This window comes from Phallusia mammillata, chromosome 8 (assembly GCF_965637545.1).
Source record: "Phallusia mammillata chromosome 8, kaPhaMamm4.hap1.1, whole genome shotgun sequence".
Taxonomy (NCBI): domain Eukaryota; kingdom Metazoa; phylum Chordata; class Ascidiacea; order Phlebobranchia; family Ascidiidae; genus Phallusia; species Phallusia mammillata.
Window position 1 is genome coordinate 10,920,215 of NC_137259.1, and position 27,903 is coordinate 10,948,117.

Sequence of the window (27,903 nt, forward strand, 5' to 3'; positions counted from 1 at the left end):
AAAGGTTCTTTCGCCCAAGAAAAAAACAATGTGTTTTCGGTGCATGTACGCTGATACTTTTGTTTATTACCTAAATTGTTTACATTCTCGGGGGAAAAAACAGGTAAACCATAACAGAAAAGAAAAGGTTTTAATTTCTTAATGCTTCCGTTAGAACCAGGGAGTCGAACCGGAACTGAACCCGAACCCGTAAACCGGTTTGAGCGGGAAATTTCATTAAACCCGAACCGAACCCGAACCGCTAATTACGATTTTCTAAAAACCCGAACCGGAGTTGAACCCCATATTTTGTTTGGCGTTGGACCCGAACCGGAACCGAACCAGTAAAAAAATACAGTCTGTTGTTTATTTTGTGATTTTTTCAAAACAGCGCACTGAAGAATACGCGAGATAACACTTACAGGGCGTGTCAAGAATAACAGTGCACGGGCAAAATTATTTTGGAGTTTGATATGGGTAGAATTAAATTGAAACGAATAAAAATGTGAACCGGTTTAAAAACCGCAAACCGGTTCGGACCGGTTAATTTGCCCAAACCGGAACAAAACCCGAACCCGAAAATATACATTTTTAAAAACCTGAACCGAACCCGAACCCCTAAAAACAAAACCAAGTAAACCCGAACCGAACCTGAACCCATATGACAAGCGGTTCGACTCCCTGGTTAGAACACTAGAACGACCAAGAAGTTGACAATTAATGGCGCGAGGAAGCGTTTAACTTTTGCAGGAATTCGCTGGTTTTTTGTTTTTTTTATCTGCGATTAAATAAAGTAGTATTGCTCGGCCCGTGGCAGTCTCACCGAAGTCGTTTTGTACATCCAGGTTCGGTAACTGCCGGTACATAAGAGACTACAAAAGCGAAACGAAGACAGTTGAAAAGAAAGCGCATCTCCCTTGGTTACACAAACATAGTTTGTTCAGCTTTAACTCAACAAAGACAACCAAGGATAACCTTTAATTTGTCGAATGTTATATTTGCCACTAAAATCGCATTTCACTTACAGAATAAAATAGAGAATTTAGGTTCTGGCGAAACAAAGTGGGGATCTTTTGCAAAAGATGAAAAAAATGTACACGTTACATTAGGAAGAACAACGAAAAAATGCAGGTTACAAAATCCAACAACAATTTTATTTTAAATCACGCCTCTCGTTCAACCTCTTTAACTGGGGGAAATCATTAAGTTTATCTCAAACCAGAGATTATTTAGTGAAGCTTAACAGCAAATGCCACATGGTGGAAGTTACCGTGACTAACACTGTATCGTACACGTACATAAAAGTCACAACCTGTTACCAAAAATATGACGCAAATTATGTATAAATGCAAAAACACAACACTTGCAGATATAAAACTTTTTGCGGTCAACATCCATACATGTGGGAATAATATAGGACCGATTTTTTTTCTTTGCAAGGAAATATAAGGCTTGTAGACTTGTTTTGTTTTCCTAGAAAAGAAAACGTTGCGTGGGAGTGATGCTTACGGTTTTCGTGAGCCAAAACGAATTTCAAACAAAATTTGAAAATTCAACGACCTGCGTTGACAAGCAATTGCAGAAAAAAAGCATTAATAGCGAAATAATTAAGTACCATGCAAGCTGTTCAAATGCAATAAAAACCTAAATTAAGGAGCACAGAAACATACCTTCCTCTGTTTGTAACTTCACTGTTAATTGAAAATAATTTCCCTAATTTTCGAACGAAATTCTTGTGAGGTAAATTGTTTTTGACAAAAGGTAAAGACTCGCTGTAACAGGCGGTTTTGAATATATATATGTTACAGCGCTTTTAGAACAAAAAAAGAGACAAAGTAGACACACGTGAAGAAGGGGATAGCTCAGTACATGAAATGAAAGTAAGTGGACTGTTACACGTTGGTTAAGTGGTTAGTTTGTGCCATCATATCCACACAAACAAGCGAGGAAAAAAGGCGAACAACAAATTGTCTACGGGTAGAAAATATATCGTATGAAGTAAAATACGGGAGTGGAGCAAATACTGCTGTCGTTATTCACACGTGTGATGTTGCTGGGCAATAAACATCACGAAAGAAGATAAAAAAGTTAGTTGTCGTCAGAAAAGCATAAAACACTTGAGGTCAATGGACCAGGCTGGTAGATGTTGAGGCGGTGTTAGTAATGTTGCTGTCTTGGTTGGCGGGGACAGCAGACAAGGAACATGACACAGCATCGAACTTTGAAGAAAGTGATAACGGTTCACTAATAAGAGAATCTGACGCAAGGCTAACACTTTGTTCGTGCGCCAGCTGTTCTGGTTGAGGGGTGACAGCATTGTCTAACGATAGCTGATCGGCAGGGGAGTCGGTCTGGGCACGACTTGCCAAAGCTTTTCTGGCCTCAGCCAGCCTTTTTCGAGCAGCTTCACGACGCTTTTTATCTTCTTCCTTGGACTTTGATTGTGTCTTGCTCTTTTTTGGACGTGATGATTGCTAAATATAAACCAAGTTTATTGTATAGTTATAACTTACACCAAAAACATATAATTTTAAAATGGGCAAAAAAATGAAACAACATCCAACATCAAGAGGACATACTATATTTAAATTGGAATTGCATAAAAGTTGTACCTTGGTGACTTTTTTAGTGCTGGTTGATGGACAGTTTAAGGAATCATTTACTTTCCAGTTGCTTTCCTTTAGTGTCTGCAGGTTTTTAAACTTTTTTACAACATCTTCAACCTGTGAATGCAAATGTGAGAAAATAAAACATGTGTAAATTGTTTTTCTGAAAGCTCCGACAGAAAATAAACTTAACAATTAATAGAACTCAAACATTCCATGAAAAATATTACAAAAAGGTAGATACATGTGTCATCTTTGTGCAATGCAACCACTTTGCCTTTATACTGTAAAAACATTAACCTGAAAATAAATCATGTCCCAAAATCCCTGCAAATCAGAAACAAGCACTGGTCTGTCTGAATCAGTTTTTCCATCTGCTCTGTCAATCAGCATAGAAAATTGAGAGAATCTTTCATCAATGATAAGTCTTGTTTGTCCAACCACAGATCGAATTTCATCACATACTACAAAAAACATAGGTATATAAAGATGTTGGTTCTGATTTTCTTTACGAGTATAATTGTTGAAGAAAATTATTATGAGCTCCCACTAAAAAAGTAAAGAAATGTTTATGAAGCATTATACATGTAACAGTTGATTACATGATTCCTCCCAAAATAGTACTATCCAACATACAATCACTACAGCCAGCCAAATTCTCCCTTCCTTCTTTTGTATAATGTTGTTGATGGCAATACGGAAAGATCATTTTTTACATTTGTAAGAAAATACCCAGATTAAGTTTCACGTCAGAGATGTATATATTACCACACATTTGCAGTGATGTCATAAATAAGTCCCTTGGTGTTTAGATTGGCTACATACAAAATTAAACAATTGCAATTATATTAATATAAATAAATATATCATCAACAAGTTGTTTCAAAGACAATATCAAACCTTCTGATGGGCATTGACTTCCATTGGCAATAATGCTGTTCCATGCTTTAACAAGATCAGTCAATTTTAATTCCTCATCAGTAATAAGTTTGCGAAAATATGCAGTGTCTGAAAAACAGTTTCCAGGTGACTGTTAGTTCGATTTTTTAAAACCATTCTAAAGTGCAACTGTAGAATATCAAGCATAAGATCATAAAATTACCTGTAGTTGCATTATCCACTGCCTGGAAGCCAATAGTTGTATTTAAATGGAGGGGATTGTGGTCACAATTGTAGTTACTTTTTGTGACATCTGAGATATTGTCGGAGGAAAGTAGCTTCTCTTTTTGCCCAGTTCGCTCAGTTGTGGTGTCTTTTAGCAACTTATTGTTATTGCTACTTTCTACAGTTCCTTCAGCTGACAGACAAGTTATGATGTTGCTGGCACTGGAACCTTTCGGTGGAATGACATTGTCTTGATATTTTGTACAGGAACACTTAAGACTACTTTTCTTGCAGACACAATAAACTCTCCTAGAGGGAACTCCGTTTGGTTTTTCCTTTGAACAATTCTCTTGTCCCTTAAAAACAAAATGTTGGATGTTAAATAGCCACATTGGAATACGTTGTTTATTTTTACTTTAATACAGTATGTCTAATCGGCTTTATATATTGTCCTGGCATATTGCAACAGACGACTAAAACCCAGCGAGCTCAAACATAGTGTTCAAAATAGATTCACTTAGTCCCATGCATACAGTGATTGTTGTGACGTTAACATTTAATGCCTTACCTGGTTTTGTGAAACGTCACAAAGGTCATACGGAAACTGTTCTTCACTATTCTTGCAATTTTGGGCACAACAAGTTTCAGTACAAGACAATCGGTGACTTCGACTTGTGCTTCGCCGAACTTGCATTTCCTGTTCTTCGTCGACCGACAAGTCACTCGCGTTGGACATTGGTGTTGTAAATGCGCCTTTGCTTGAATTTCGTGAGGACTCACTGCCCATTCCAAAACAGTTGTGAAAGCTGTATGCCAGCTGGCCACAACTGAAAGAAGAATGCTGCGAGCCCATTTTTTCCAGCATCTGATTAATTTAACCTTTTTAGTTCAATTCAAAATCTTAAAAATGTAAAGCCTTAGCGAGCAGTCGATTTCTGCAAACAACACACAAACACAACGTCAGAGTGACTGAAGGATGTAAATGATAGTTCTACAAACTGATCCTGAACTATTAATTAAATACTTATCACGCTGGCTAGTTACGGACGAGTAATAACGCCACCAAATACGTACAATTAGCCTACGCCCGGTTGACGTTTCCCAGAAAGGTTATTAACGCCGCTCAAGTACAAGCAAATTGCCGCCAGTCAAGCAAATGGAAAGGGCACAGTGCACTTTCCTAATCTTAATCACGCGACCAATTGATCATACCAAGCAACTGGATTGTCCCCGTCTTGGGAGTTGACACAAATTATTTTATGGCACTTTCCCGGACAAAGGCAAAAACCTAACGACAGACTACTGTCAAGATTTAAATCAGCAGCAACGTTTAAAATGACGCCGTTGGTCCACACAAACGTGTGATTTGGGCCACTACAATTGACTTAACACAGTAAATAGTTAAAAAAGAAACCAACAATGACATGACACTGTCTACCAATGTACACCAAATGAAGTTTTAACATTTATTGAGTGCTTATAATTGGTAAGTGATAAAAATATCGTAAGTGTAACATAAACTTTGCCCTAACTTTTCACATTTTAACAATTCATATAACCATTAGGTTTTATCAGTTTTTTAGTCACAACATGACATCATAAATAATAAGTTTTGAACACCATGGCTCATTGGTATGTAAGTGAACTACACAAACAGTGTTTTTGTCTGTCTTATGTTAGCTTGGGTCTAGTGTTGGTTTGGTGATCACTAACCAATCATAAAGTAGGAATGTGAAGTCTAATGACAACTGAAACGGACAAACAAAGTGCATTCAGACTTTTGTTAAGTGACCTTACCAACCTCAACATAGTAACTGTGCAAACAACCTGTACAATAGACATTGTTATCCCAGGCATGATGATTTAAACTGCCTTTTGCATAACCAAGTGACTATTAGAATGTGAAAGACTATTACCCAATAATTCAATAACCTGACAGTAATGTATAAGCAAATTAGGTATGCAATGTGACACCATTATTATGTATTTGTAAAATAAGTTTTCAACATAAAAGCATCAAGCCAACAGATGGTAAGCTGCAGCATCCAACAGAATAGGTGAGGCATGGCTTTTTAATCTATTACTCCCAACAAACTGGAATGCTGTTGGATGACCACACTGCCAGATACCACCTATCTCTCCATATAGGTCAGGGCTTCAGGGGTCTTCAACCTTTTTGGCTCAATTGCCCCCTTTCCCCTATGAGATTGTTATTTGTATAAAAGTTCTGCCTTTTGAGCAGAGTTGGGCGGTTAGATTCACCTAGTAACATGAAAGCTTCAGTCAATAGTTAAAACCCAATTTAATTGCTACTACAACATGCACGGTCCATTTCACGCAATTCTTGCAAGTCCAACGGACCTGAGAATAATTTGTTCAATCATAGATAAAACATTACCTCCCTTTGTTGAAAACAATGGGGCATTACTCAATAGAGGAGAATCCTAAATGATACAAACACTTGGCAGTTTGGGAAGCAATTGTAGGCCTATAGGAAGTGTGAAAGCAAAACAAGTTTAAGATAAAGCTTGTTACCGTTCCATTTAAAAAAGTATGGCCAATCACAATACATAGCCTCAATGAAGTGTCTCCTGTGGCAAATTAAATGCCCAACCTTGCTTTCGCGATCACAAAAGTACAAACAATCCCCGGTAAACACAATGTATTCAAATTGCAGCATGTTTAAGCTGATTCGTCCCTTGTTCCTTGTTTGCAAGATGAATTGTATCTGCTTGTAAGTTAAAGTTAGCTGAGTCTCACAGTTCTTGTACATATTTATACAATCAGTAATTTTAAAATCGCCCCCTTTTGAAGTAAAATTGCCGCACCTACTTCCAAAATTGTCACCATCTCCCCCTCGACACACAAAATCCCCCATTTGCAGAACCCTGATATAGGTGGAAACAGTGTTCACTGTCTGCAGTTTTCAACATATTTTTGCGTAGTACCAAATATTTAAAAAGTATTGACACCTGTTACACTGCTATAATGACCAACATTACACAGTCTCATAGTAGCCTAAGTGGTTGCAGTAAAACTGTACTGTAATCTCATTGAAGTATATGTAGTAACAAGCTTCAAACAGATGTCTAAAGTGATTCATAACAATGTCAAAAATATCAGTTGTCCTATGCAATGACAAGATAATATTAGATTTGTACACATTGGCTCTCTACATGGGAAATAGGTGTTAATGATAAGTTTATCTCAAAAAAATATGAAAAAACGAATCTCATCTAAATACACCAGGACAAAGTATGATGATTTTCTGAAGGACTAGTGAGTTTATATCATATCTGTGCTTGAACTAACACATGGTAAGAATAAACTGTAAATTTCCAAACAGGCATGGCTGAGCCCAAGCCTTTTAATATTTCCAAGGTCTAAAGTCCTAAAAATAACTTGCCTTATGGTTTTGTTACATGACAACAAAACCTGTGTCAACTCCTACTTAAAGTCTTTACATTTTACCTTTAAACCACTTTCAGAAAATTTTTGATAGAAACACATCAATATTAAGTTTTACTTCATATTTAAAAAAATTCTTAAATCAGTCTTCATTATAAACAAAACTGTTAGGCATTCTAACTTTATAGCAGAACACAGAACTAAAACATTAATTGCCAAGAGTTATTATTGTGAACATTCAACCAATTAATGTTTCAAGCCACTAAAAAAAAGGGGGAAACTGAAAATTGTATTAATCTAACAAAATCACCACTTCTTTGTCAACAATCATCATTTCAACACTCATGATTGGATTTGGGATAAGCATAAGGATTCTTCTCTGAAGATTGTATCAATTTTTACCTGTCTGAAATCTCCAAGACCAAGTGCATTGGCCAATAGCTTTGAAACTGCCAATAAAATATTCTTTTGACAACTTTTACTAAATGTTTACTGGTTCTACTTAGCTATTTGGAAAATAGTGACTACAAATTAAAGATAACAATGGAACTTTTATTAATTTTCCTTTAAAAAGTGACACTATAATATGTCTGATCAATACATGAAACAACACAATCACATGTTTCATTGAATCCTTTTGCAGTTTATGTATTAAATATCCTACAACCAACTCAAATAACTAAACATGAAAACTTATGACATACCACAATTTTACCTTTTTAAAACGTAGGTTCACACTTCATACGTTGTGTTCCCTACACTCTAGTAGTAGTAATAACATTATTAAAGTACAAAAGAATTTATAATACAAACTAGTATGTTCTACCCTTGTAACCCTACTTCTATCATGTTTGATGAAGTCTTACTCCAGTGACCAATCCAAATGACACCCTGCTGTTAAGCGACAGGCATTTTCTCATAACTTCCATTCAAGACGAAACCGGAATGACGTATTTGAAGTAGTCATCGGCTTACGCATTATGAACGAACACTGTTAAAATGTACGATTTCTATGACATATACACATTTTAGGTAGAGCTATTAGGTAAAACCAAAGAACTCTATAACCTAGGCCTACCATAGGCCTTTTCATCAACAAAAAGGGGGACACATTGTTAAAAAACAGAAAAATACATTTTAGGGCCCAATAACAAGAGCAAAATATATTAGACGTTTTTTTTTGGCAGTCAATTGGTCCAAACTAAAGTTTAGCGTTAATCACGATAAACTAAGGTTATATTTTCACTGAAGTGCTGTGTAAAATCCACCCAAATTTCTTTTAAAAAAAGCTGAAGATGTAGTTCGGGGTTGTTTTTAAAGGCATAATTATGTTAACTGCCTCAGTGATATTTGGTAAATCAAAAAATTCAAAAAGGAGGACATTTGGGCACTTTTATGGTCCTCGGAGGACAACTTGGTTTTTGTTAAAAAGGAGGACATGTCCTCCAAAAAGAGAACGCATGGTAGGCCTACTATAACCTTTATAGGGTCTTTGGTAAAACGCTCTACCGAGCTACTAACACAAGAACTCACTGCACACACGGTTTGCTAAATACCGATGGAGGACGTAAAGAGCGCAGCCATAAAAACAGTGAAACTGGGATAGGGTTAGGGAATAAATTCAACATAAACAGCTACTTTTTTGAGTTAGTTGTATTGTATATCTATTTTGAAACCTTAGCCATAACCGTCAGCATTTTTAACACAAATTGCACTTAAAATATGTGAGTGCGCTACCTACCGGAGTTTAGCAAACCTGGGTGCAGTGTTCCTGTTCGGTTTAGGTTTTCCCAAAAAATATTTTCGGGTTAGGGTTTTGTTCAAGTTGGGGCAATGTAGCTCACCCGGTTCAAACACTGTTAACCCTTTATCTGCACTGCCTAATCAATCAAAAAAATCTTTAGTAGGCTACTTTGTTCTGAAATAAAAAATAACTTTTGGTGGCCATTATATAAGTATAGAAAAGGCTGCGTTTTTACTGTTTCGGTTCCGGTCCAGGTTCAAAGCTAAACAAAACATAGAGGTAAACTCCGCTTGGGACTTTAAAAAAAGGTTGATTTACGGTGCGGAATCGCTCCACAAGCCGCCGGATCGCGGATTTGGGTTCAGTCTTGGTTTTGGTTCGACTCCCTGAAATACTGTATACCCAGGGTTGCCATACCGTTCTTATTTCTAAGATTTGTCCTTATTTTGAAGGGCAATGTCTTGGAAAAAGTTTTTGTCCTTGTTTCCAAGAACTGACCTTGTTTTTGACTTGAGTCCTTATTTTGTCTTATTTTTAACAATTACAAGTCAAATCACTGCTAAAAGTAAACCTAGACCTGGGCTGTCGTGAGATGCACTACGTGTTTTCTACGAACAAGGAGTTGGAACAGATTGTTCCTGGCAAAAAGAAATATGACATGTGATATGTCAAGGCTCGTATAAATGCAAAGATTTGTTCCAAATCGTTTGTTTCGTTTGACATGAAAGTCCAATTGTTCGTGTGTCCTGTTTCATGTCGATGGCAACCCTGTGTATACCTAGCTCTATCGAGTGTATTGTTGGAGTTGCATATGCCATAATTACCTCGATGTGGGAAAAAAATCACACAAAAGTGATGACGATGGTGCTGGTCATCAGACAATGCGACGTATTGCTACGATTTCCTTAGTTACATAAGCCTATGTGAGCAGGCCTACCCTGTTTCAGTGTTTTAAACTAACTGACTTGGAGCTACATTATTTTGATCATCTCCAAAGAATAGCTGTTGTATGGGCCGTCATGTGCAACAAGTTACAAATAGCCACATGATAAACCAACATGCCTAACGGCCCACAGTGTTTTAACAACCATAAGGTAGCCTATGCGTAAATCGCCAAACATTGGCAATAAATTTCGATTTGCACCATTTTATTACAACGCTGATTAGCGTTTTTCAGCCCCCAATAAATTCGTATAGACACGCTCAATGTGGCATTTGCAGCGTCCAAACATGTACTTAATGATGAGCTTGAAATGTAAATTAACTATGTCAGTAGGCCTACATAAGTCAACTGGATAAGTGTCCAGAACATATTCAGGTTTATTAAGGCCGCGTGGATAGTGTGCAGTTTTGGGTAGGCATAGACGCATATATGCGTCTTATTTAGGCCCAAATAGTAGTCAAGTCAAGTCAGTGACAAAAATGGTCTTGTCTAACTAGAAAAATATATGTGTGTAGCCTATTAACTGAAATATAAATGTTTGTTATGAAATAAATAACATCAAAATAGTTTTTAAAAACACGCTTGTGATTCTCCATTCGTACCATAGCGATAGCCTATCGCGGAAAATAGCCTACCACGTATAGGCAAGATGCGAGTTGGACATGTAGGTCCCATGTGTGCAACTGTGGATTGTGTCTTTAGCTTTGTGCAACGTCGATATTCAGTATTATTTACTATATTTTGATATCGGTAAAAACAAAAAGCGTACGTGAAGTAGCAGCTATACTTAAAAAACTTAACTTTATCTTCGGTGAGTCAATACAATTTATAACCCCAGTGTGAAATCCCCAGCGCCGGCCGAACTTCCCAAACCCAGACTAACAGTGTAAGCACAGTTCTATTCACCTTTCGTATTTGTGAACTAATCTGAAATCTAAAAATAATCTGTTAAGGCAAATGCATGGCGGTTTACGTTGCTACGTTCCGACAAAGTAGCCTAATTCGTACGCCACTTTAACAATTTAAGTTAATAATCCAAGAACCGAAATGGTCCTAAACTGCTGCTTCAAATAACTAAAAACTTGAAATAAGCTATTGCTGCCAGGCATAATGTTAGACCAAGTATTGCTCATCCAGCAGTTTTTATTGTAAACAATCGACGTTTCGACGTCCTATACAAGACGCCTTCATCAGGATAATGACATAACTTGCAAGACGAATGTCTTTTAAAGCGACAAAATGCAAAACACACACATGTAAAACAGCGATAACAAGATCGCGCGCTGCAAACTCGCACCACCGTAGAGATAAAACAAGCTCAGTTGTGTAAAAGCGACCGATAATTTATCGGCATTAGAACATCTGTTTTAACGTTCATTGTGTTGGCGCGTGAATGGATGTTCCAAGACTCTAGGAAACTTCGCTTGTGGTAATCAGTTTCCTTCACCAACACCTGAGCAGCGGAAAAATTAATGCTGTGGTGGTGAGTCGTTGCATGGTTTGCCAACGCTGATTTCTTCGCATCATTCTTGCACACATCCCTTTCGTGCTCCTTCCGGCGCGTATTTAGACTTCTACCAGTCTCACCGATGTATATTTCGTCACACTCCCCGCACGGTATAGCATACACCACACCCCTAGTTGCAGTAGCATCTAGAGGGTCTTTTGGGTGCGACAGCATCTGACGTAGGGTGTTTGCTGGTTTGACCCCAACCGATACTCCGAAGTCGGTTAACATGCGACGGATTATATCTGTTAACCTTGGTATGTAAGGTAAGGTGACGAAGGCACGTTCTTTGTACTGGATTTCTTTCCGTGCAACCTTTTTGTGATCACGGAGAATCCAGTTCGGGTAGCCATTTAACCGCAGGGCCTCGTTTACCCTGTGCAACTCCGCCTGAAGCAATGCTGGGTCTGTCGTCAAGCGTCTGGCCTGGTCTTTGAGTGCTTTGACAACAGCCCTTTTCTGGTACAAAGGATGATGGGATGTGAAGTGTAAATAGCGCATGGTGCTGGTCGGCTTGTGGTACACCCGCGTGGAAAGCCTACCATCCGCCGCTTTCAAAATTTCCACATCTACAAAAGGAAGCCGGTTCTTGCTTTCCAATTCCATAGTGAACGCAATTCCTCGTTGCACATTGTTTAAATGTTGCAGAAATTCTGTAACCTGGTGTTTATGAATGACACAGAATGTATCATCTACATATCGTCGCCAAAATCGTGGTGGTTTGGCAAAAGTTTGCAAGGCGCGTTCCTCCACAGACTCCATGACCATGTTGGCAACGGCCACTGAGACAGGAGAGCCCATGGCCGTGCCATACATTTGTTTGTAAAAGGAACCTTTGAATCTGAAGTAAGTTTGTTGCAAGCAAATCTCAAGACCCCTGTGTATGTCTTCATGTGTCAGCACCACTGAGCTTGTTTTATCTCTACGGTGGTGCGAGTTTGCAGCGCGCGATCTTGTTATCGCTGTTTTACATGTGTGTGTTTTGCATTTTGTCGCTTTAAAAGACATTCGTCTTGCAAGTTATGTCATTATCCTGATGAAGGCGTCTTGTATAGGACGTCGAAACGTCGATTGTTTACAATAAAAACTGCTGGATGAGCAATACTTGGTCTAACTAAAAACTTGTTTGTCTGCAAATAACTGAAAACTCTGTCAAGTTTAAACCAGTTTTGGTAAAATATAATTTTTTGCAGAGAACTAACTTAATGTGAAGCACCTACAATTACAAATTCAACAGTTTGAAAGGCGAATAACACAGTGAACGGAGATCGAGGCACAGTATATGTTTTAGCAAAACTTTGCGTCATAAAAAATTCGTAAAAAATGTAAAGGTTTGAAAGGAAAAGTAATTGCTTGGTCAATCTTCAGGTGCAGCATCACCTAAAAACAACAACAAGTTAATTTTAGGTTAACTTATCGTTTATTATTTAACAAGCAGAAACTGTGGCGATTTACATCACCCTTTGGGTTGTTGCAGTAAGGAAAAACATTTCGCCGTTTAAAATATTTTTAAACAAAAAAAATTTGAAGAATATCACACAAGCCAAAGCAATGAGTTTTTAAGATTTTAATCACAAATCATACTGCACAGCAGACAGCAAACATGATTACTTACCATAAAGTTCTTCGAAGATCAACAGCACATTAACTACTTTTCTCGCTGTCTGAACTTGAACTACTACTAGAACTAGACGATCTACTGCGCGCTGATTGCCCCCCTTCCCCTGATTTTAAACCATCCTGGTTATCGACATCACTTCCCGGGGATTTGCTTTCAACATTATCATTACCAGGATCTAAAACGTCGCCATTTTCCGCACGGTCTTGGTTGTCAGCATCGTTGGCTGGGTCTGAGGTTTTATTTACCACCTGTTCAGTCCCCTCACCAACAACTACTTCATCCCCATTGACCGATATGCTATGATTCGGCGAATTTTCGTCCCCAACTGCCTCAACTTTACCTTCCTGACCTGACTGTTCTACGTTTTCTTTGTTGGTTTCGTCGACTATAGTTGAACGTGAAAAGATGCGAGGTGGATGTTAGTTGGTGTTTGCAGTCGTCATCGACGGTGAATGAAGGCCAGAGTTAGTTGCACACACAAAAATAAACAACAAAGTTAGTAAGGTGCACGTGAACACAAAAACAAATGGAAAAATAAGTTGAAAGCCAAAACATTATGATTAAGCCTTTTACAACATGTTGCAAAGCGAAAAAAAGTTTCCACAAAAAACACCACAAAACTAGTCAAATATAATTCATTGTGGTCATATGGTAGTCTCGAAACACAGAACATACCTTCTGTAGGTGTTGCTTCATTCGAATCCTCATTTTCAGTTGCCTCTGGGAATTTAAAAAAATCCACAAAATTTAAATATTTACTAAAAAACAAGCCACTTACCATTTTCGGCTATTTTTTCGTCATCTTCTGGCTTTTCTTCTGATTTCTCTCCCTCAGCTGCTGCAAAAAATACATATTTTGACAAAACAATATTGATGTATTCCACACATGCAGTACAAGCAGGTGAGCCACTGAATTCCCTAAACTAAAGAATGTGATTAGCATTTACCTTCAGGGTTGTCGGCCGGAGTTTCAGCTTTTTCAGAAGCAGTTTCCTTTTCTGAAATAACAATGTTTTTAGGTGTTACAAACTATTTAACCAAGATTGAACTCTTATTCGAGATACTTACCTTCAGTATCAGCTTTCTCATCAACATTATCGCCTAAAAACATAACATTTCACGAAACAAAACATCAACAGCACATCATTCTACATTTTAAGTAAAGCAAACCTTCTTTCGTTTCTTGATTTTCTTCAACAGTAGCGTTCTCTTGATTTTCTCCAAGATTCTCTTGAGTTTGTTCAGCTGAAAAAACACACAATCCTGAGCTACATAAAAACACGAATGGACAACGTAAAAATCGAATAAAAAGCTTAAGCGTGTTCGAGCTAACTTAAAGGCGAAAAAGTATTGTAAAACTAAAGCGAAGCTATCGTGAATCAGACAGGTAACATGCAATACCGTCTGTACCGACACTTCTGGCTGTACCATCCCAATCGAACTTTGTATCTCCGAACACAATCCGAATTTTGTCTTTTGCACTTTCCGGTGTCGATGGTGCGTGCATTGCGTTCTCCAAGATCGATTTGGCAAACAGGGCACTGCAGAGCAAAAGTATTGTTTAACCGAAATGTCAAGTAAACCTTAAAAATAAAAGCTAATTTTTCGCGTTTGAAATGGACACTATACTGAGTTAACAATCAGGCAAAGTTAGCAAACCAAAGAAAGTGGGATTCGACACGGGGACTTTTTTACCAGGTCGGATTTTACGTTATTACTGCGCCTTATTCTATAACTGTAAACAATACAACAGTAATAGTTTCAGCTTGCAGGTCACTTTGCTCGCCATTACCCCCCTGGTCACCACTGTATGAAATGTCACAGTCTTAACTGCTTAGGACCTCTAAAGAGCTTAATCCGACCCTGCAAATGACACATCATATTTGCGAATGACACAATAAGAAGTGTGACAACATTTTTTTGTGTTTTGTTTCGTCTGTCGTAAATCTACTCAGTTTACCGCAAAGATTCTGGATGCGTTTCTTTCGCCACTTCTGGGTCGGTTGGTCCCATGACCTCGCGTAGTTTGGAGACAGCGTCTTCAGCTGAGAGGACCATCATCATAGTTGAACCACTTGTCATGTGATTTATAAGAGTTTCGTAATAATCCGTCCCTTCCTGCGTTAACACATAAATATAACATGGGGAATAAGTGCACAAAGGTGGATTGTGTGAATACACGATTGTTTGTCAACATTGGCACATTTTGTATCAGTTTTTATGAAAATTATCAGTGCTGAAAAAAAAAGCAGTAACAGATGTATACGCGATTTTTATGTTAACCAAAACGTCATGATAACAGGCTGAGATTACACACAATGAAATTTAAACGTGAGAAAAAACTATTGGAGAGCAAAAGTCCATTACGTTTAAGCAGAAGGCGACCACTGTTAAAAACATGCTAATGATTGTGTTTAAGTACCTTGTTTTTATAAATTGCCTCAGCAATGTCGCGTGACAAACTCATATCCTTCTTGCAAGAAATCATAAATCCCGCCTCTTGCAGCTTAGTGATAATTTTGTCTGCAGCAAAAAAATGTTTAGTGCAAATAGAGGGACAAAACTTGCTGGCCATGTGCGTGCATGTGTGTGTGTGTGTACTTAATACCTTTTTCTTCCATTGCATCAGGTTTGATAACTGCAAGGGTTTGATCAACTAGAAATATTTTTGAAAGTTCCGCTTCCGCTGTGGTGGGACTATCACTGCCATGTAACATGTTTACGTCAGCTTCTTCAACGGCAAACTGTGCCCTGTAAAACAAGCAGAAACAGTTAAAGAACATTCTTCATACTGGCGGATAACCTAAATTCTTTTTTACGAACAGTTAATACGCGGAAGAAACGGAATCTAGAAGAAATTGGCCTAAATTTTAACGATTCCTGAGTAGCTCTGTTGAAATCGTGATGCCATATCAAAAACGATCCGGTAAAACGTCTACTAGCAGTAACGGACAGCAGTTCGCGGGTTTTTTGAAAAGCTTGTGATGCCCAAGTTTACAATTGTCTTTGTTTCATTTCCTTGAGGTTATGTGTAATAGTTTTTCAACCGCTGTGTGCAGTGGAATTTAAAATTCTGGCAAATAAAGCATTCAGCGAATATAATTTCCAAAAATAAGGACAGGCAAAACTAATAAAAGTTAAAGTTAATTGTGACCGTAAAATACGCAGAAAAATACCTTAGACTGTCTGGTTGTTCAGCAACCGCATCTGCGACAACTTTTGGTCCCAACAATGATCTCCATTGCTCAACTGCGTCATCTCTGACAAGACAAAGCGCTAGTACTGGACCACTGAAAAACAATCACAAAAAATACAATAGTGGAACGTTATCAAACATGTTACAGTATGATAAAACCATAATACGAATGCAAACAAATTTACAAAGAATCAAATTAAAATAGGTGGAAAAATACCAGGTCATTTGCTTCACTAATGGCTCGAAATAATCTGTCTCCTTGTGCTCGGCGTAAAAATCTTCGGCTTGTTCCTGAGACAATGTCATCTCCTTCTGCATTGCAATTTTAAACCCTGCCTCTTCAATCTTTGTTAAGATTGCATCTGTACAAAATAGAGAAACAGTTACAACAGTTTGCAGTAACAACGACAAATTCTCACCTTTGTGGCGTTTCAGGGCATCCGGTCGAATAATGGCGAGCGTTTTCTGGACACGACTTTCCGCACGAGACGCTGCTTTGCTTCGTCCAGAAGCTCTGAAAAGTGTTTGTCTTGGGCTTAATTTTTTTTTATTATTGCACATACCAAATACACTGGTGTGTGGCCCAATAGAAGTACACTAACAGTGTTTACAAAAGTTGTATTAGCAAAAACACCTTACATTGAAACTAAACTGCTTTTGGCTTTCACGGAAGAATCGTTTACACACCCTGACTACCATGACAAAGCTATAAACTTCCACAGTACAAACAAGTTCAGCTCAGAACTGAACGTAAAACTGAGGTGAAATGCTCTGTGAGACAACATTGTGATTGGAGCGAATGTTTACTGCAGTGATATCTCTACTTTTTTTACATATTTTTGAATTGAGGACTTTGCAAAATCTCCCGACGCATGGATATAATTGTAATTTTGTTGAAAAAGTTTAGGTTCATGAAAATGTCCGAAATGTTATATTCGTATGTTATAATCTGGCGCTGTCAGTTTGCATGAGATAATAGGGCAAAATTGGATGATTAGGAGCAAAATCAAGAAAAAAGGGATCGCGACCTTGCGCAAAGGACGTCATAAAGATTCGGCTAATTCGGCCGAATTTATTCGGCAAAACTGCCGAATATTCGGTTTCGACCGAACCCAAATTTAGCCGATTCGGTACATCTGTAGTCTAAACGGCCCAAACGGACATTTTTGGCAGAAAACTACCTGGACATGCTCGATCTCGAACTCTTATATGTGGGTGGTCGGTAATCGGGGAAAAAGAAACCAAGTTCACGAATTGCTTCCTCTGATGAGGCTGATCCATGCACCGCGTTACAAGTAGCGTCAACTCCATATATCGCTCGTAAGCTGTTGTAATAATAAAAAGAAACGTAAACGGAATACAAGTACAAGTCAGAGCAGTTTGTAATATGTTGTTTAATATAGACAGCAGTGTTATTTACAACATAAAAATTAGGTAAATTTAAACATAGCAAGATAAAGATATTGATTTAAGTTTGAATTACCGGTCAGCCAAACGATTGAATTAGATAAACAGCCATTTATGATCAACACAATGAAACGCATTGTACACAAGGAAAAAATAGCTATTGTTATTTGTAGCATGTCGTTTTACCTGTTTTCGTTTTCTACTTTTGCAACAGCAGCATCGAACGGGCCAATGATATCTCGCCACAATTCAACCACTCCAGCACCAGAATCGCCTTTCGTTAAGACCAAAACCCGACACGGTCCACTGGTTATGTAGTTGACCAGATCGTCGAAAAATTCCTGAAATACCACGAAAATGTGTGGAAGGTTAAGATACGCCATTAAAGGCCGATTAGTTACCAACTAGCAGTAACCCGTTGCTGCCATACACCACACACAAACATCATACATACAAACGCTTTGTTACACACATGTCAAAAATGAATGAAATCTCTGAATAAAAATATACATTAACATATATTTGTGTGTATACCTCTTCTTCCCGGTTTTTGTAGAATTCTCTGGCTTCTTCTTCAGATAACATTCGCTCACTATTTACCAACACTTCAATGCCAGCTTCTTCAATCTGAAGAAAAACAATTACACAAAGATACATCACTACAAATTGCAATTGTTAAACTTTCACAACATTACTAAAACCAACCTTAGCTAAAATTTCATCCACTTGTCCATTCTGAACAACATCTGGTTTGATGAGCGCTACAGTAACTTGCTTTGGAACTGCAAAATGTTGTTTGATGTCAACGTTATAAACTCTTAAAAATTGCACAAAAGTAATGCACATGAAGCACGTTCAAACCAAATGATTGCAAAGATTAAGATTTACAGGAGGTTTTTTTGAAAAGGACAATAAAAATTGTCTAAGAAATATGATTTATTTCAAAATTACAAACAAGTACATTTATTTTGTGCCTGGTAATACATGATACTGAATAATTTTCTTACCAACACCGTCATCAGCTTCCTCCTCATCTTCTTCTTCCTCTTCTTGTTCTGGAGTCACACTTTGCATATCCCGAATCTAAAAATGAAAAATAAACATCCCTGACAATTCAGTATTCATTACCAATATGTTTGATATTTAAAACAAAGTAAGATACAACTAGAAGGGTGGCTTAGCGCATATTGCCCTTGCACATACACTATACCCTATTTTAAAAGATTAATATACTTCGTTTACATATTTTACACTGGGTCCCATATCATCCACTGTCTTTTATAACCTTGGTTGTTTCTGTGAGCAAAAACTCATGGGTCCCCACACATGCAAAGTTGTAGATAATGCATTTCAATAGATAACAATGAGTAAGTTTGGTATTGTTAAGACAAACACAGTGATTGGTACTGTGCATATTTAAATATGCTATATGGAGTACAAACTATGTAAATTCAAAAACTCATTTTAGGGGGCTAGTAGGATAACTAATCAAGGTTCAACACACACAAACTCAAAAATATGAAACCTCAATGACTCAATCAATAGTACTGCAAAATTTCAGCCCAATCCGCCAATGTTTAAAATTTCGACCACTAGAGGTGTTTTGAGCAACAACCGTTAATGTTTCTTACATCATAGGGCTGTTAACAACCCCCTAACTGCCATGGCGCAAAAACTTCCACCAAGCAACCCACAAAGTCACAAACGAGTAACATACAACTGGTTGCCCTTGTAACATTATTGTGCCACAGAAATCTTTTGTTTGTGGTGCCCAATAACATATAAATACGTTTTACACTTTGCGGGCTTGTGGGGTAAATCTTAGGGCTACGGGGTTGAACAGAACAATCGACACCTATAAATGGCATACAAGCTATCCAAATTTTAGCCAATTCTGACATTGTTTACAAACTCACCCCTTTTAGGGGGTTAGTGGGGTAAATACTAGGGTTATCCGGACAAACAAAGTGGGATGCACATCTACAGAACTATATCTACCATCTGTATAAGTTTCAGCCACATCCATCAAACATTTGATGGAAAAACGAGTCGGACAAACTTCAGGAAAAAAAAACATTTTAGGGGGCTAGCGGGGTAAATACTGGGGTTATCAACAAAAACAAAGTGGGATGCACATCTACATCTACCATCTGTGTAAATTTCAGCCAAATCCATCAAACATTTGATGGAAAAACAAACTTTGGGGAGAAAAAAAAATGAAAGAAAAAAAAAGAAAAAAACAAACAATTTGAGTAAAATCAATATGTGTCCCCTTCAGGGAAGGGGACCCATAACTGGCAAAGAAAATTTTTTTGGACAAAAGCCCACACAGAAGCACACTACTATTCAATCAATATAAATAAAATTATTGTTGAAATTCACCTTTTACCTATTTTGCAGTGTAAAAAAATACTTAGGCAAAAAACAAAAACTTGATACTTCAAACATAAATAGAGACCCATAAATTATGCAGTGTCAGCACATGTTACATAACATATGTTTGGCATTGGCAAACAATAATTAACATGTCTGTATCAACAGAAATCTGATGACTCATAGGATCAGCGGTTATATAACATGTGTCAACAAAAAATGCCGCCGAAAACCTTGTAGCAGCTCTTACCACTTTGCGTTCAGCTTCACCCTTTAACACTTTATGCTCAGCTTCCAAGGCAGACTGTATTGTCTGCTGGACTAAAGGTGCATTGCACCCCCGCACAGCTGCCACTAGTTCACCACTCTGAAAAAGTCAAGTGTAAGTTTCATTCGGCAATTAAGTCAATGTGTTGGTTATTCATATTTCAGAGTAAAAAAAAAACAGTTTTTGACAATATTTTTCCATGTTTAGGTACACAGTTCATGTTTTTTTCCTCAAGTGAAATGTAAAAACCTAAGCAGCAAGTAAAACCAGTAAAAAGGCAAGAGATTTGGCCTTCAAGAAAAAAAAAACAGTTTTGGTGAAACTATGATTACTATGAGGAGCTATGACATCTGGTGTGTATATCTGTATCATCTTTAAAAAAAATTCTCCTTTTGTAACAGCAACCAAAAACCTAAACAAGGGTATAAACTGTTTTATTGGGGTTGCATTTAATGTAATATTTTACATCTTATGTCTTAAAACTCTCCTACTCGACGGAGTCTGTTTCAATGTAGGTGCACACAAGTTTGCTTCAACTCACAGCAAAAAACAAGAAGTTTGGTTCACATTTCCCTCGATATTGTTCCAAGTTGTCAATCGCATCAACCTCAGCCTTAAAAGATGTGTATTGGGCTTAAAATTTAGTGAATTCCTTTAATAAGATGTAAATTCCCTTTGGTGACAAATACTTACAGTTGCAAATCGTAAAAGATCATCTCCCAATTCGTTTTTAATCCTTTTTAACATGCCCACAATAGCAGTACATGGGCCACACCATTTCTGATGTGCATCCACAACTAAAGAAAGTACAATAAAAAAAACATAAAACTTAACACTCAAAATATGAACAAAAAGACATATAATTACCATAGAGTTTTTCATTTGACATTGCATGTTCCCATGCTTCTTGAGTGTTTAAAGTTTCCTGTTATCAAACAAATATAACATTTGTTTATTATTAGTTTCAAGCAGGCAAATGTAAGCACATACCTGTAAAATTATTTCTTTTCTTTTTGCCATTTTGTTTCAGATGGTTGCCTACAGACTGTTCACAAACACTGAAAAACATCAGTAACCAGTAATCAGCTCATAAATAAACCCACAATGCAATCAGGTTTTTTAACGAGTTTGTGTAGGCAACGCAGCATTTTATGTGATAGACAAACACACAATTTTAATCAATTTAGGGCAAAAAATATTTGAATGAAGTTTTGTAGAGGTACAAAATCAGTTAATAGGTTAAGCAATTGGGACATTTTGCTTGGCGACAAACAAATGGCGCATACTCATGCATGTTACCAAAGTTGACCATAGAATACATTAGCAAGAATACTCAAAAAATGACTTGGCAAATTGGAAAAATGTTTTTTAACACAGCATCTAAAAATCAAGATTTTTGGAAGATAACATTGACATTTTATAAATACATAGTTTCAAATTCAACAATAGTTGGCATAATAACACTACGGATTCTAAAAAGTGTTTCACATTGAGTTTTAAAAACACAAAAGTTGGGTTTTGCTAAACTTTCGATAAAATTTAGGGAATAAAACAATACTGAAGGTTAATATGTGTGATACTTAAATGGGGCAACAATTTATTTTCAGCTTAGTTGTAAGAAAAGGTGTTCTATATATACCAAAGAAAAAAAACAATAAGTGTCCTCTTCACAGAAGGGCACCCATAATTAACAAATTGTAATAATTATTTCCTGATTTGTATGACATAAACATACTAAAAAATGAGGTTGATGCATGCAATACATGTTAAAATGTTGACAAAACAAAAACAGTTTTTGCATAACTACAAATCATATTTGCATTACAACATATTCTTGTAATCAAAGTTTCTAATCAATTTAGAAAATAACGCTTAAGTGTCACTGCAGAACTCAAACATCAGAGCACTATTTATATGCTAGTTGGTCATTTGCCTCTTTTAAGCACCACTCATTTACACAAAATAATAAATCACAAAACCTAAAAGTTATCTCCTAAATACTCAAAAATACAACTAATGCAAAAAACAAACAATTAAAACCATGAAGCATCTCCCAGTTTATATAGACCTTAGCAAAATTAACATTGGGACGAACATTGACTTGTTATGTTAAAAACATTTGGGTTAAAATATTGCACACCTAACATAAAATAAAGGTGGAGGTGTTTGAGCACTGGAGGTGTTTGAGCACTGGAGGTACATCATAAACCTTATTTGTCATATTTTTAGTGTTTGTTTCTTTGAAGCACATAATTGTGAACTTCACTTACTTTCGAAGTCCTAAAAGTTACACAGCACAAATAAAAAAATACCTTAGTCCCAAAACAAGGTTTTAACTGATGTGGTACAAAAAAATTTGGTACAATTATCTGGCAAAATGGGTTGCAAGCATTGATTTTGTGCTTTCTTGGTCTTTTCTTGTCAGATGACATTTACTACATGTTCTTTGTAGATTTTAGTGAGTCAACTGTTTTAGATTCCACAAACTGACAATCCTTAAACAACAGTCTTGCAAATAAGACAATGTTGATAATGGTTATTGATGCCATTCCTAGTACTCCAAATGTATTTGCAGGTTGTGGTATGTCTTTATAATTTAAAATTAACCAACGAGTCATCCAAGTTAATGTGCAGATTCGAAAAAGAACATAAGTTCCAATGTTTATCAAACTGTTGATTCGGTACAAAGTACTTTCAGTTGATATTCCTGACAATTTCATAATCATACGGCCATGTAGAAAGATCGAGTTGATTTCACACAACAGTGCAACAATTACATATCCAACAAACTTGTGAGTTGTAACAGCAAGACCAAAACATAATATGACAACAGTATGATGTAAAAGAATTTCCCAAGCTGTAGAAATTTTTTGATATCTCAAAGCATGTATAAAATCATGGATAAAATATCCCAATGAGAAACTTGCCATAACATATGAGGTATATGAAAATTTGTTGATTATATCAGAGGTCAATGCCGGGTCTTTGTAGAAACAATACAGGCATCCTAGACTTGAGAGTATTGAGTGGGTAAACGAAACAATTATGTTGTTCCATTTCGTAAGTGTTTTTCTTTCAACAACAAGCGAAGAAACAGTCCATCGCTTTTCCAGCAAGTAACTGTAAGCTATAAAGCAAGCTGCAGATAAGGCAGTAATCCAATGGGTGAACAGCATTTTGTCCCAAAACCTTAAAAACATCAGAAAATGAGATGAGGCTGAGCTATAAGCAAACACTGTATTAAAAGTTTTGATTACATCAAACTACACTCTTGGGCAGTTAAAATACCATACAATGTGTTCTTTCCCTTTATGTACTGATCAATATTGCATTCTACTGGGCACTGCAGGTATATTTTGTGTTGCAAAATGTGAGCCAAACAACATTAAATTAAATATGTAGTAACTGCCAAGTCTGCCATGGTACCCAATTACAGAAACAAGAAAACATTAACACTACACAACATGTAAAGAATTAAAGAAGGTAAAAATCAGCGGCAGTATACACACAAACTAAATACTGGGGAAAACCATATTCGCAAGTTACTGGTATCAACCGTTATATCTTCTTTCAAATAATAGTAGCATCCTAGCGTCGTAAAAAGATTTATCTGTTGCTACACAAGTGTGGTACTCACTAACCCAGCTTCACTAAACGAGTCTGCGGCATGTGAAGGCTATCATAAATTAGTTATGCACGTAACATTATGACAACGTTTATCAGTGGGATTGTTTGACAATTAGACAAGCGACCTCTGTCTCCATCTCCACGCCAAACGGTCTACTTGTCTGTCTCTCTTCATTTCACAGTTACCGTAGCAACTTAGACGAAGACCAACTACGATGTCGATGAAAGAAAGTGATGCGCAACTGCGGTAGAACTACTAACACTGCAATCTGGCTGGCCCCTGGTTGAAATTTGTTCGATAGGTGGCGCAACGGAGCATACGCGTTTATGGTGCTGACTCAGCAATTTGGGTTTATGGCACTATACACGCATATGCTCCGTTGCGCCACCTATCAAACAAATTTCAACCAGAGGCCAGCCAGATTGCAGTGTTAGTAGCTCTACCGCATACTGCACGCAGCAAGGTTCCTCAGAAGAGCTTCATCTGTATGGTTATTACCTTTACGCGTTAAGAATTATTCGCATGTAACTTATAATCTTTAGGAGTTAATATGCCCTAAACTCCTAAAGTTTATGAATAGTAAAGACATCTGCAAATCTGATATATTTATGTACGGTATTCCCGAGAGCTTTTCTTTTTAACTTTTTAAGTCCAAAATATCCAATAATCTACTAAATTACTAATAAAACTTAATCAAAAAGCTGACTGTAAGAGCTAAGGGTATCCGAGACTGAAATAATATGATATTGTCAGCAGTGGCGTAGGCAGACGAAAATTTTGGGAGGGGCCAAATAGTTTGCTGCCTTTTTGCTAATGCTCAGCGTAAGGCGTGCTTTTACCAAACACGTGACTTGTCAAAGTTTGGTTCGACGGGACAGCCAAACGCTTTATTGATTTATTCCATGTCTACATAAACATAAAAGGCATGAATTTCAGCTTACAGCTTGGTGACAACAGTCAATTTTGTTAGTTTATATATTCCTTTGATAGTTGAAAGACGAAACCACAATGATGAGGGACAAAACTACACTAAATTAAAGTTTCTCAATACACAAATTTGAAAATTTGGGAGGGGCCGTGGCCCCTTTGGCCCCTTTGGCCCCTTTGGCCCCTCCCTGGCTACGCCACTGATTGTCAGAAGTCTCGTGCGTGTTATGAGTAGATTGCGTATTTTAGAGGAGCCCTTGTACAGCCATCCTGCCTCGATGACGACCTGCAAATCAGTGATTGGTTGGTAAAGTCCAATCTAGCTACATTATAAACCATGGACTCATTTTTGTTTTAATTTCGTATTTATTTTGTTTTTATACGTTATTTTTTGGTGTTTTCGTTAAAGTAGTACACTCTTGTAATATCGTCATTGTGTTTATGCTGCACCTCTTCTTTCCGCGCCTGAAACTATCCAACAGTGTTTCTTTTGGTGGTTTCATTTCCTGGGAAACCTCACTCCCTTTCCTAGCACGGGCGGTCAGTTTTAGGTCTCAGCTTGACTGGCTCCACCAAAGTAGCCTTCCGCCAACAGACAGGGACACTATTGCTACTTTTTTTCTCTTTTTTTGTACGTAAAACACAACGTTAATATGGCAATTTCAAGCACCCAACTCAATGCAAGTATCCGACAAGCGTGCAGTGTTAATCAAGCGTGACGGTAACAATAGCTGGACTACCATGTTAGTATACTATGCTGAAACAGTCAGAAAGAAAAGTAGGATAGGGAAAATCATTTTTTTGAGACCGCTGTGGGCATTCTGTATTATAATTTTGGTAAAAAATATGTGCAATGGTAACAAAACAGGTTTAGAAAAGGATAATACTGAGTTGTCATGAAAAAATGATAGATGTGCAATGCAAAAGTATAAGTTTTCACCATTTATGTAGGCATCACTTTTTTACCACTGCATTTGTTTCAAACCACATTGTATTTTCATTTTTTTGCCCTCAAGGGTCATATTCTGTTTAGTTACAAAATTTAATCCACTGCATTTAACAAGAAAAATAACATACCTATATAAGTTAATTGATTTGCACAGAACACTAGTTAAAATAAAAATGCAGGGAAAGGTATGTAATAATTATGTAATTGAAACAAAAAATTGTTTATGTGAAAGGGACAGAAAGACTTTTTTAGTGGGAAAGGGAAAAATTTTGGCACCTGCACAATTTTGGTATCTGCACATTTTCGAAAAATGTGCGCACATTTTGGCACCTGCACATTTTCGAAAAATGTGCGCACATTTCGACCGGAACGGTTTGAATAGCCTCGACTTTTTCGGGAAGGGGCCGGGCGCCGGTACTGTCAACGCGATGCCCCAGAAAATCAATTTGGGAAACTCCAAACTTGCACTTTCCCAGGTTGATGACAAGTCCATGGTCGGAAAGCTGTTTGAAAAGACGGTTTAAGGAAGTGGTCATAGTGCTCGGGAAGAGACTTGCTTCCGACGAGGATATCATCTAGAATCTAGATCAGGGGTGGGGAACCTATTACTACTGCGGGCCGCATGAATTGCACAACATTTTCGGGCGGGCCAAATATTTTTTTACTTTCAAATTCCGTGTAATAATACCATAAGGCCTAAGCACACAAGTGATTTTATATTTCATCGCTCCAGATTTGATTTTTTCTTTGCTGTTATTTGTTTGCAACAAACAAGGCATACAGGTTTATCACTTAATTCGACAAAAATCTGTCCATTCTTTCTGGAACACCCTAGCTCCATTATACCGAATATATTTTATGTAACAATATAAGGATCCACGCTAATAGCTCTAAAATCAATTTTAAACTAACACCACACGACAAATGATTTGTTACTGCAAGGAGAGACAATCAAGTGACTGTTACGTCACAAATACAACAAGTGGTTGAATGTGTGGCCCGCAGGTTCCCCACCCCTGATCTACATAAACGAACACAAAGTCCAATGATTGACATACCGTGTCCATCAGTCGCTGAAAGGCCTGTGCCGGCCGCATTTTTAGGGCCGAATAGCATGCAAAGGAATTCAAAAAGGCCAAAAGGGGTAATGACCGCGGTTTTTGCGATGTTATCAGGTGCCACAGGAACCTGGTGGTAGCCGCGAACAAGGTCGATTTTGAAAAAAAAACGGTAGATCCTGCCAACCAAGTCGAAAAGTCCTGAATGTGAGGAATGGTGTAACGATCAGGCTGGGTAGCTGCGTTAAGACGGCGGTAATCGCCACAGGGGGCGCCACCTACCGGACGACTTTGAAACCATGAGCAGTGGCGAAGCCCAAGGACTGGAAGAACGTCGAATAATGCCCAGTTGCAGCATGTTGTGAAACTCCTTTTTAGTGAGGCTGAGTTTCTCGGGAGGGAGACGACGAGCGCGAGAGTGCACGGGTGGGCCATTAGTGGAAATGAAATTCTGAACTCCATGCTTGGGGAGCGACTGTGAAAAGTGGGGAGTTGTTATTTCTGGGAACTCGGCCAATAGTCGAGCATAGACAGACTTGCCCGCGGAAACAGGATTAAGGTTTGGCGCTGATTGGGAGGCCTTGCCAAGTGCAACGCTGGAGAAGGTTTCGGCATTGATGAGGCGTCGATGCTTGAAGTCCACTAAAAGGGAATGTGCCCTCAGAAAGTCGGCGCCGAGCAGCGGTCGAGAAACTTCGGCAAGGACAAATTTCCAGTGAAATTTGCCGGAAGGTAAATGCATGGTTACAAGACGTGAACCGCACGGATGCTGTAAAACATTGTGTTACCTATCTTGGAAACACTGCAAATGAAGGTATTTTTTAATTGTAAAAGTATAATTTCTGCCAATATACACATTTACAAACAGATAGACAAATGTTTACTCATCTGTTTGTTTTCAGATACAACTGATCAGTTTGTGCCACACTGGCCTTTTCCCTAGAAAGATTTGATGGAAAGAAATATTGTAAATGGTTTACGAAGCAGAAGAAGACTGATTATATAATTGTTTTTAGTTCAACATGTTTGTGTGGTTTATGTTTAGGTGAATTAACTTTTTAGCAAGTTTGGTTTGTTAAAACTGCATTTAACCTTTTTGCAACACATTTATTTGGAACTACCAAGTTTGCTTATTTCATGATGTCATGGTTTATAACTCTTGCAAATAAAACAAATTGGAGCATT

At 37.6% G+C, this 27,903-nt stretch overlaps 4 protein-coding genes and 1 long non-coding RNA gene across 9 annotated transcripts; 1 reads left to right on the forward strand and 4 right to left on the reverse strand.

The window, feature by feature from the left end:
* Nucleotides 1-955: 955 nt before the first annotated feature.
* Nucleotides 956-4,628, reverse strand: LOC145203892 (uncharacterized). Its single transcript, XM_080076256.1, has 6 exons — nt 4,258-4,628; nt 3,688-4,045; nt 3,486-3,593; nt 2,886-3,049; nt 2,592-2,702; nt 956-2,453 (listed from the first exon to the last, which is right to left on the reverse strand). The coding sequence occupies exons 1-6, from the start codon at nt 4,552-4,554 to the stop codon at nt 2,103-2,105; spliced, it is 1,389 nt and encodes a 462-aa protein (XP_079932382.1). The 5' UTR covers nt 4,555-4,628; the 3' UTR covers nt 956-2,102.
* Nucleotides 4,629-7,389: 2,761 nt separating this feature from the next.
* On the reverse strand, nt 7,390-12,092 carry LOC145204783 (uncharacterized). Its single transcript, XM_080077376.1, has 2 exons — nt 11,238-12,092; nt 7,390-7,476 (listed from the first exon to the last, which is right to left on the reverse strand). Exons 1-2 carry the CDS (start codon nt 12,090-12,092, stop codon nt 7,390-7,392), a joined length of 942 nt encoding a protein of 313 aa, XP_079933502.1.
* A 351-nt stretch (nt 12,093-12,443) lies between these two features.
* Nucleotides 12,444-21,211, reverse strand: LOC145203890 (thioredoxin domain-containing protein 3 homolog). Of its 5 annotated transcripts, none has more exons than XM_080076254.1 (24): nt 21,147-21,211; nt 21,024-21,081; nt 20,850-20,953; nt 20,698-20,769; nt 20,139-20,255; nt 18,523-18,598; nt 18,221-18,297; nt 18,050-18,142; nt 17,702-17,856; nt 17,290-17,433; nt 16,528-16,622; nt 16,326-16,470; nt 16,089-16,202; nt 15,521-15,663; nt 15,335-15,435; nt 14,873-15,030; nt 14,341-14,453; nt 14,083-14,157; nt 13,981-14,013; nt 13,860-13,910; nt 13,691-13,750; nt 13,588-13,632; nt 12,907-13,297; nt 12,444-12,671 (listed from the first exon to the last, which is right to left on the reverse strand). In XM_080076254.1, the coding sequence occupies exons 1-23, from the start codon at nt 21,174-21,176 to the stop codon at nt 12,936-12,938; spliced, it is 2,421 nt and encodes an 806-aa protein (XP_079932380.1). In that variant the 5' UTR covers nt 21,177-21,211; the 3' UTR covers nt 12,444-12,671; nt 12,907-12,935. The 5 variants fall into 5 exon arrangements, with proteins under 5 accessions (XP_079932380.1, XP_079932379.1, XP_079932378.1 ...); XM_080076253.1 differs by having other exon boundaries at nt 14,323-14,453; XM_080076252.1 differs by having other exon boundaries at nt 13,691-13,747; nt 14,314-14,453.
* Nucleotides 21,212-21,214: 3 nt separating this feature from the next.
* On the reverse strand, nt 21,215-24,016 carry LOC145203893 (TLC domain-containing protein 2-like). Its single transcript, XM_080076257.1, has 2 exons — nt 23,909-24,016; nt 21,215-23,345 (listed from the first exon to the last, which is right to left on the reverse strand). Exons 1-2 carry the CDS (start codon nt 23,956-23,958, stop codon nt 22,592-22,594), a joined length of 804 nt encoding a protein of 267 aa, XP_079932383.1. The 5' UTR covers nt 23,959-24,016; the 3' UTR covers nt 21,215-22,591.
* Nucleotides 24,017-26,608: 2,592 nt separating this feature from the next.
* Nucleotides 26,609-27,903, forward strand: LOC145204678 (uncharacterized). The gene is made up of 2 exons (XR_013853519.1): nt 26,609-27,532; nt 27,621-27,903. It is a non-coding gene; the product is annotated as an uncharacterized LOC145204678 (long non-coding RNA).

What these genes read in the sequence shown, in the direction of transcription:
- LOC145203892 (XM_080076256.1), bottom strand. Translation starts at nt 4,554, where the DNA reads ATGCTGGAAAAAATGGGCTCGCAGCATTCTTCTTTCAGTTGTGGCCAG. An exon ending in AAGTCAATGCCCATCAGAAG is followed by an intron (nt 3,050 to 3,485) that starts GTTTGATATTGT and finishes TGTTTTTTGTAG; the next exon opens with TATGTGATGAAATTCGATCT. An exon ending in GGGACATGATTTATTTTCAG is followed by an intron (nt 2,703 to 2,885) that starts GTTAATGTTTTT and finishes TTGCATTCACAG; the next exon opens with GTTGAAGATGTTGTAAAAAA.
- LOC145203893 (XM_080076257.1), bottom strand. Translation starts at nt 23,958, where the DNA reads ATGAAGAGAGACAGACAAGTAGACCGTTTGGCGTGGAGATGGAGACAG. An exon ending in GCGTGGAGATGGAGACAGAG is followed by an intron (nt 23,346 to 23,908) that starts GTCGCTTGTCTA and finishes GATGTTTTTAAG; the next exon opens with GTTTTGGGACAAAATGCTGT.
- LOC145204783 (XM_080077376.1), bottom strand. Translation starts at nt 12,092, where the DNA reads ATGGGCTCTCCTGTCTCAGTGGCCGTTGCCAACATGGTCATGGAGTCT. An exon ending in TTAATTTTTCCGCTGCTCAG is followed by an intron (nt 7,477 to 11,237) that starts GTGTTGGTGAAG and finishes TACAATCTTCAG; the next exon opens with AGAAGAATCCTTATGCTTAT.
- LOC145203890 (XM_080076251.1), bottom strand. Translation starts at nt 21,176, where the DNA reads ATGGCAAAAAGAAAAGAAATAATTTTACAG. An exon ending in GAAAAGAAATAATTTTACAG is followed by an intron (nt 21,082 to 21,146) that starts GTATGTGCTTAC and finishes GTTTGATAACAG; the next exon opens with GAAACTTTAAACACTCAAGA. An exon ending in ACGCATCCAGAATCTTTGCG is followed by an intron (nt 14,454 to 14,872) that starts GTAAACTGAGTA and finishes TTTGCTCTGCAG; the next exon opens with TGCCCTGTTTGCCAAATCGA.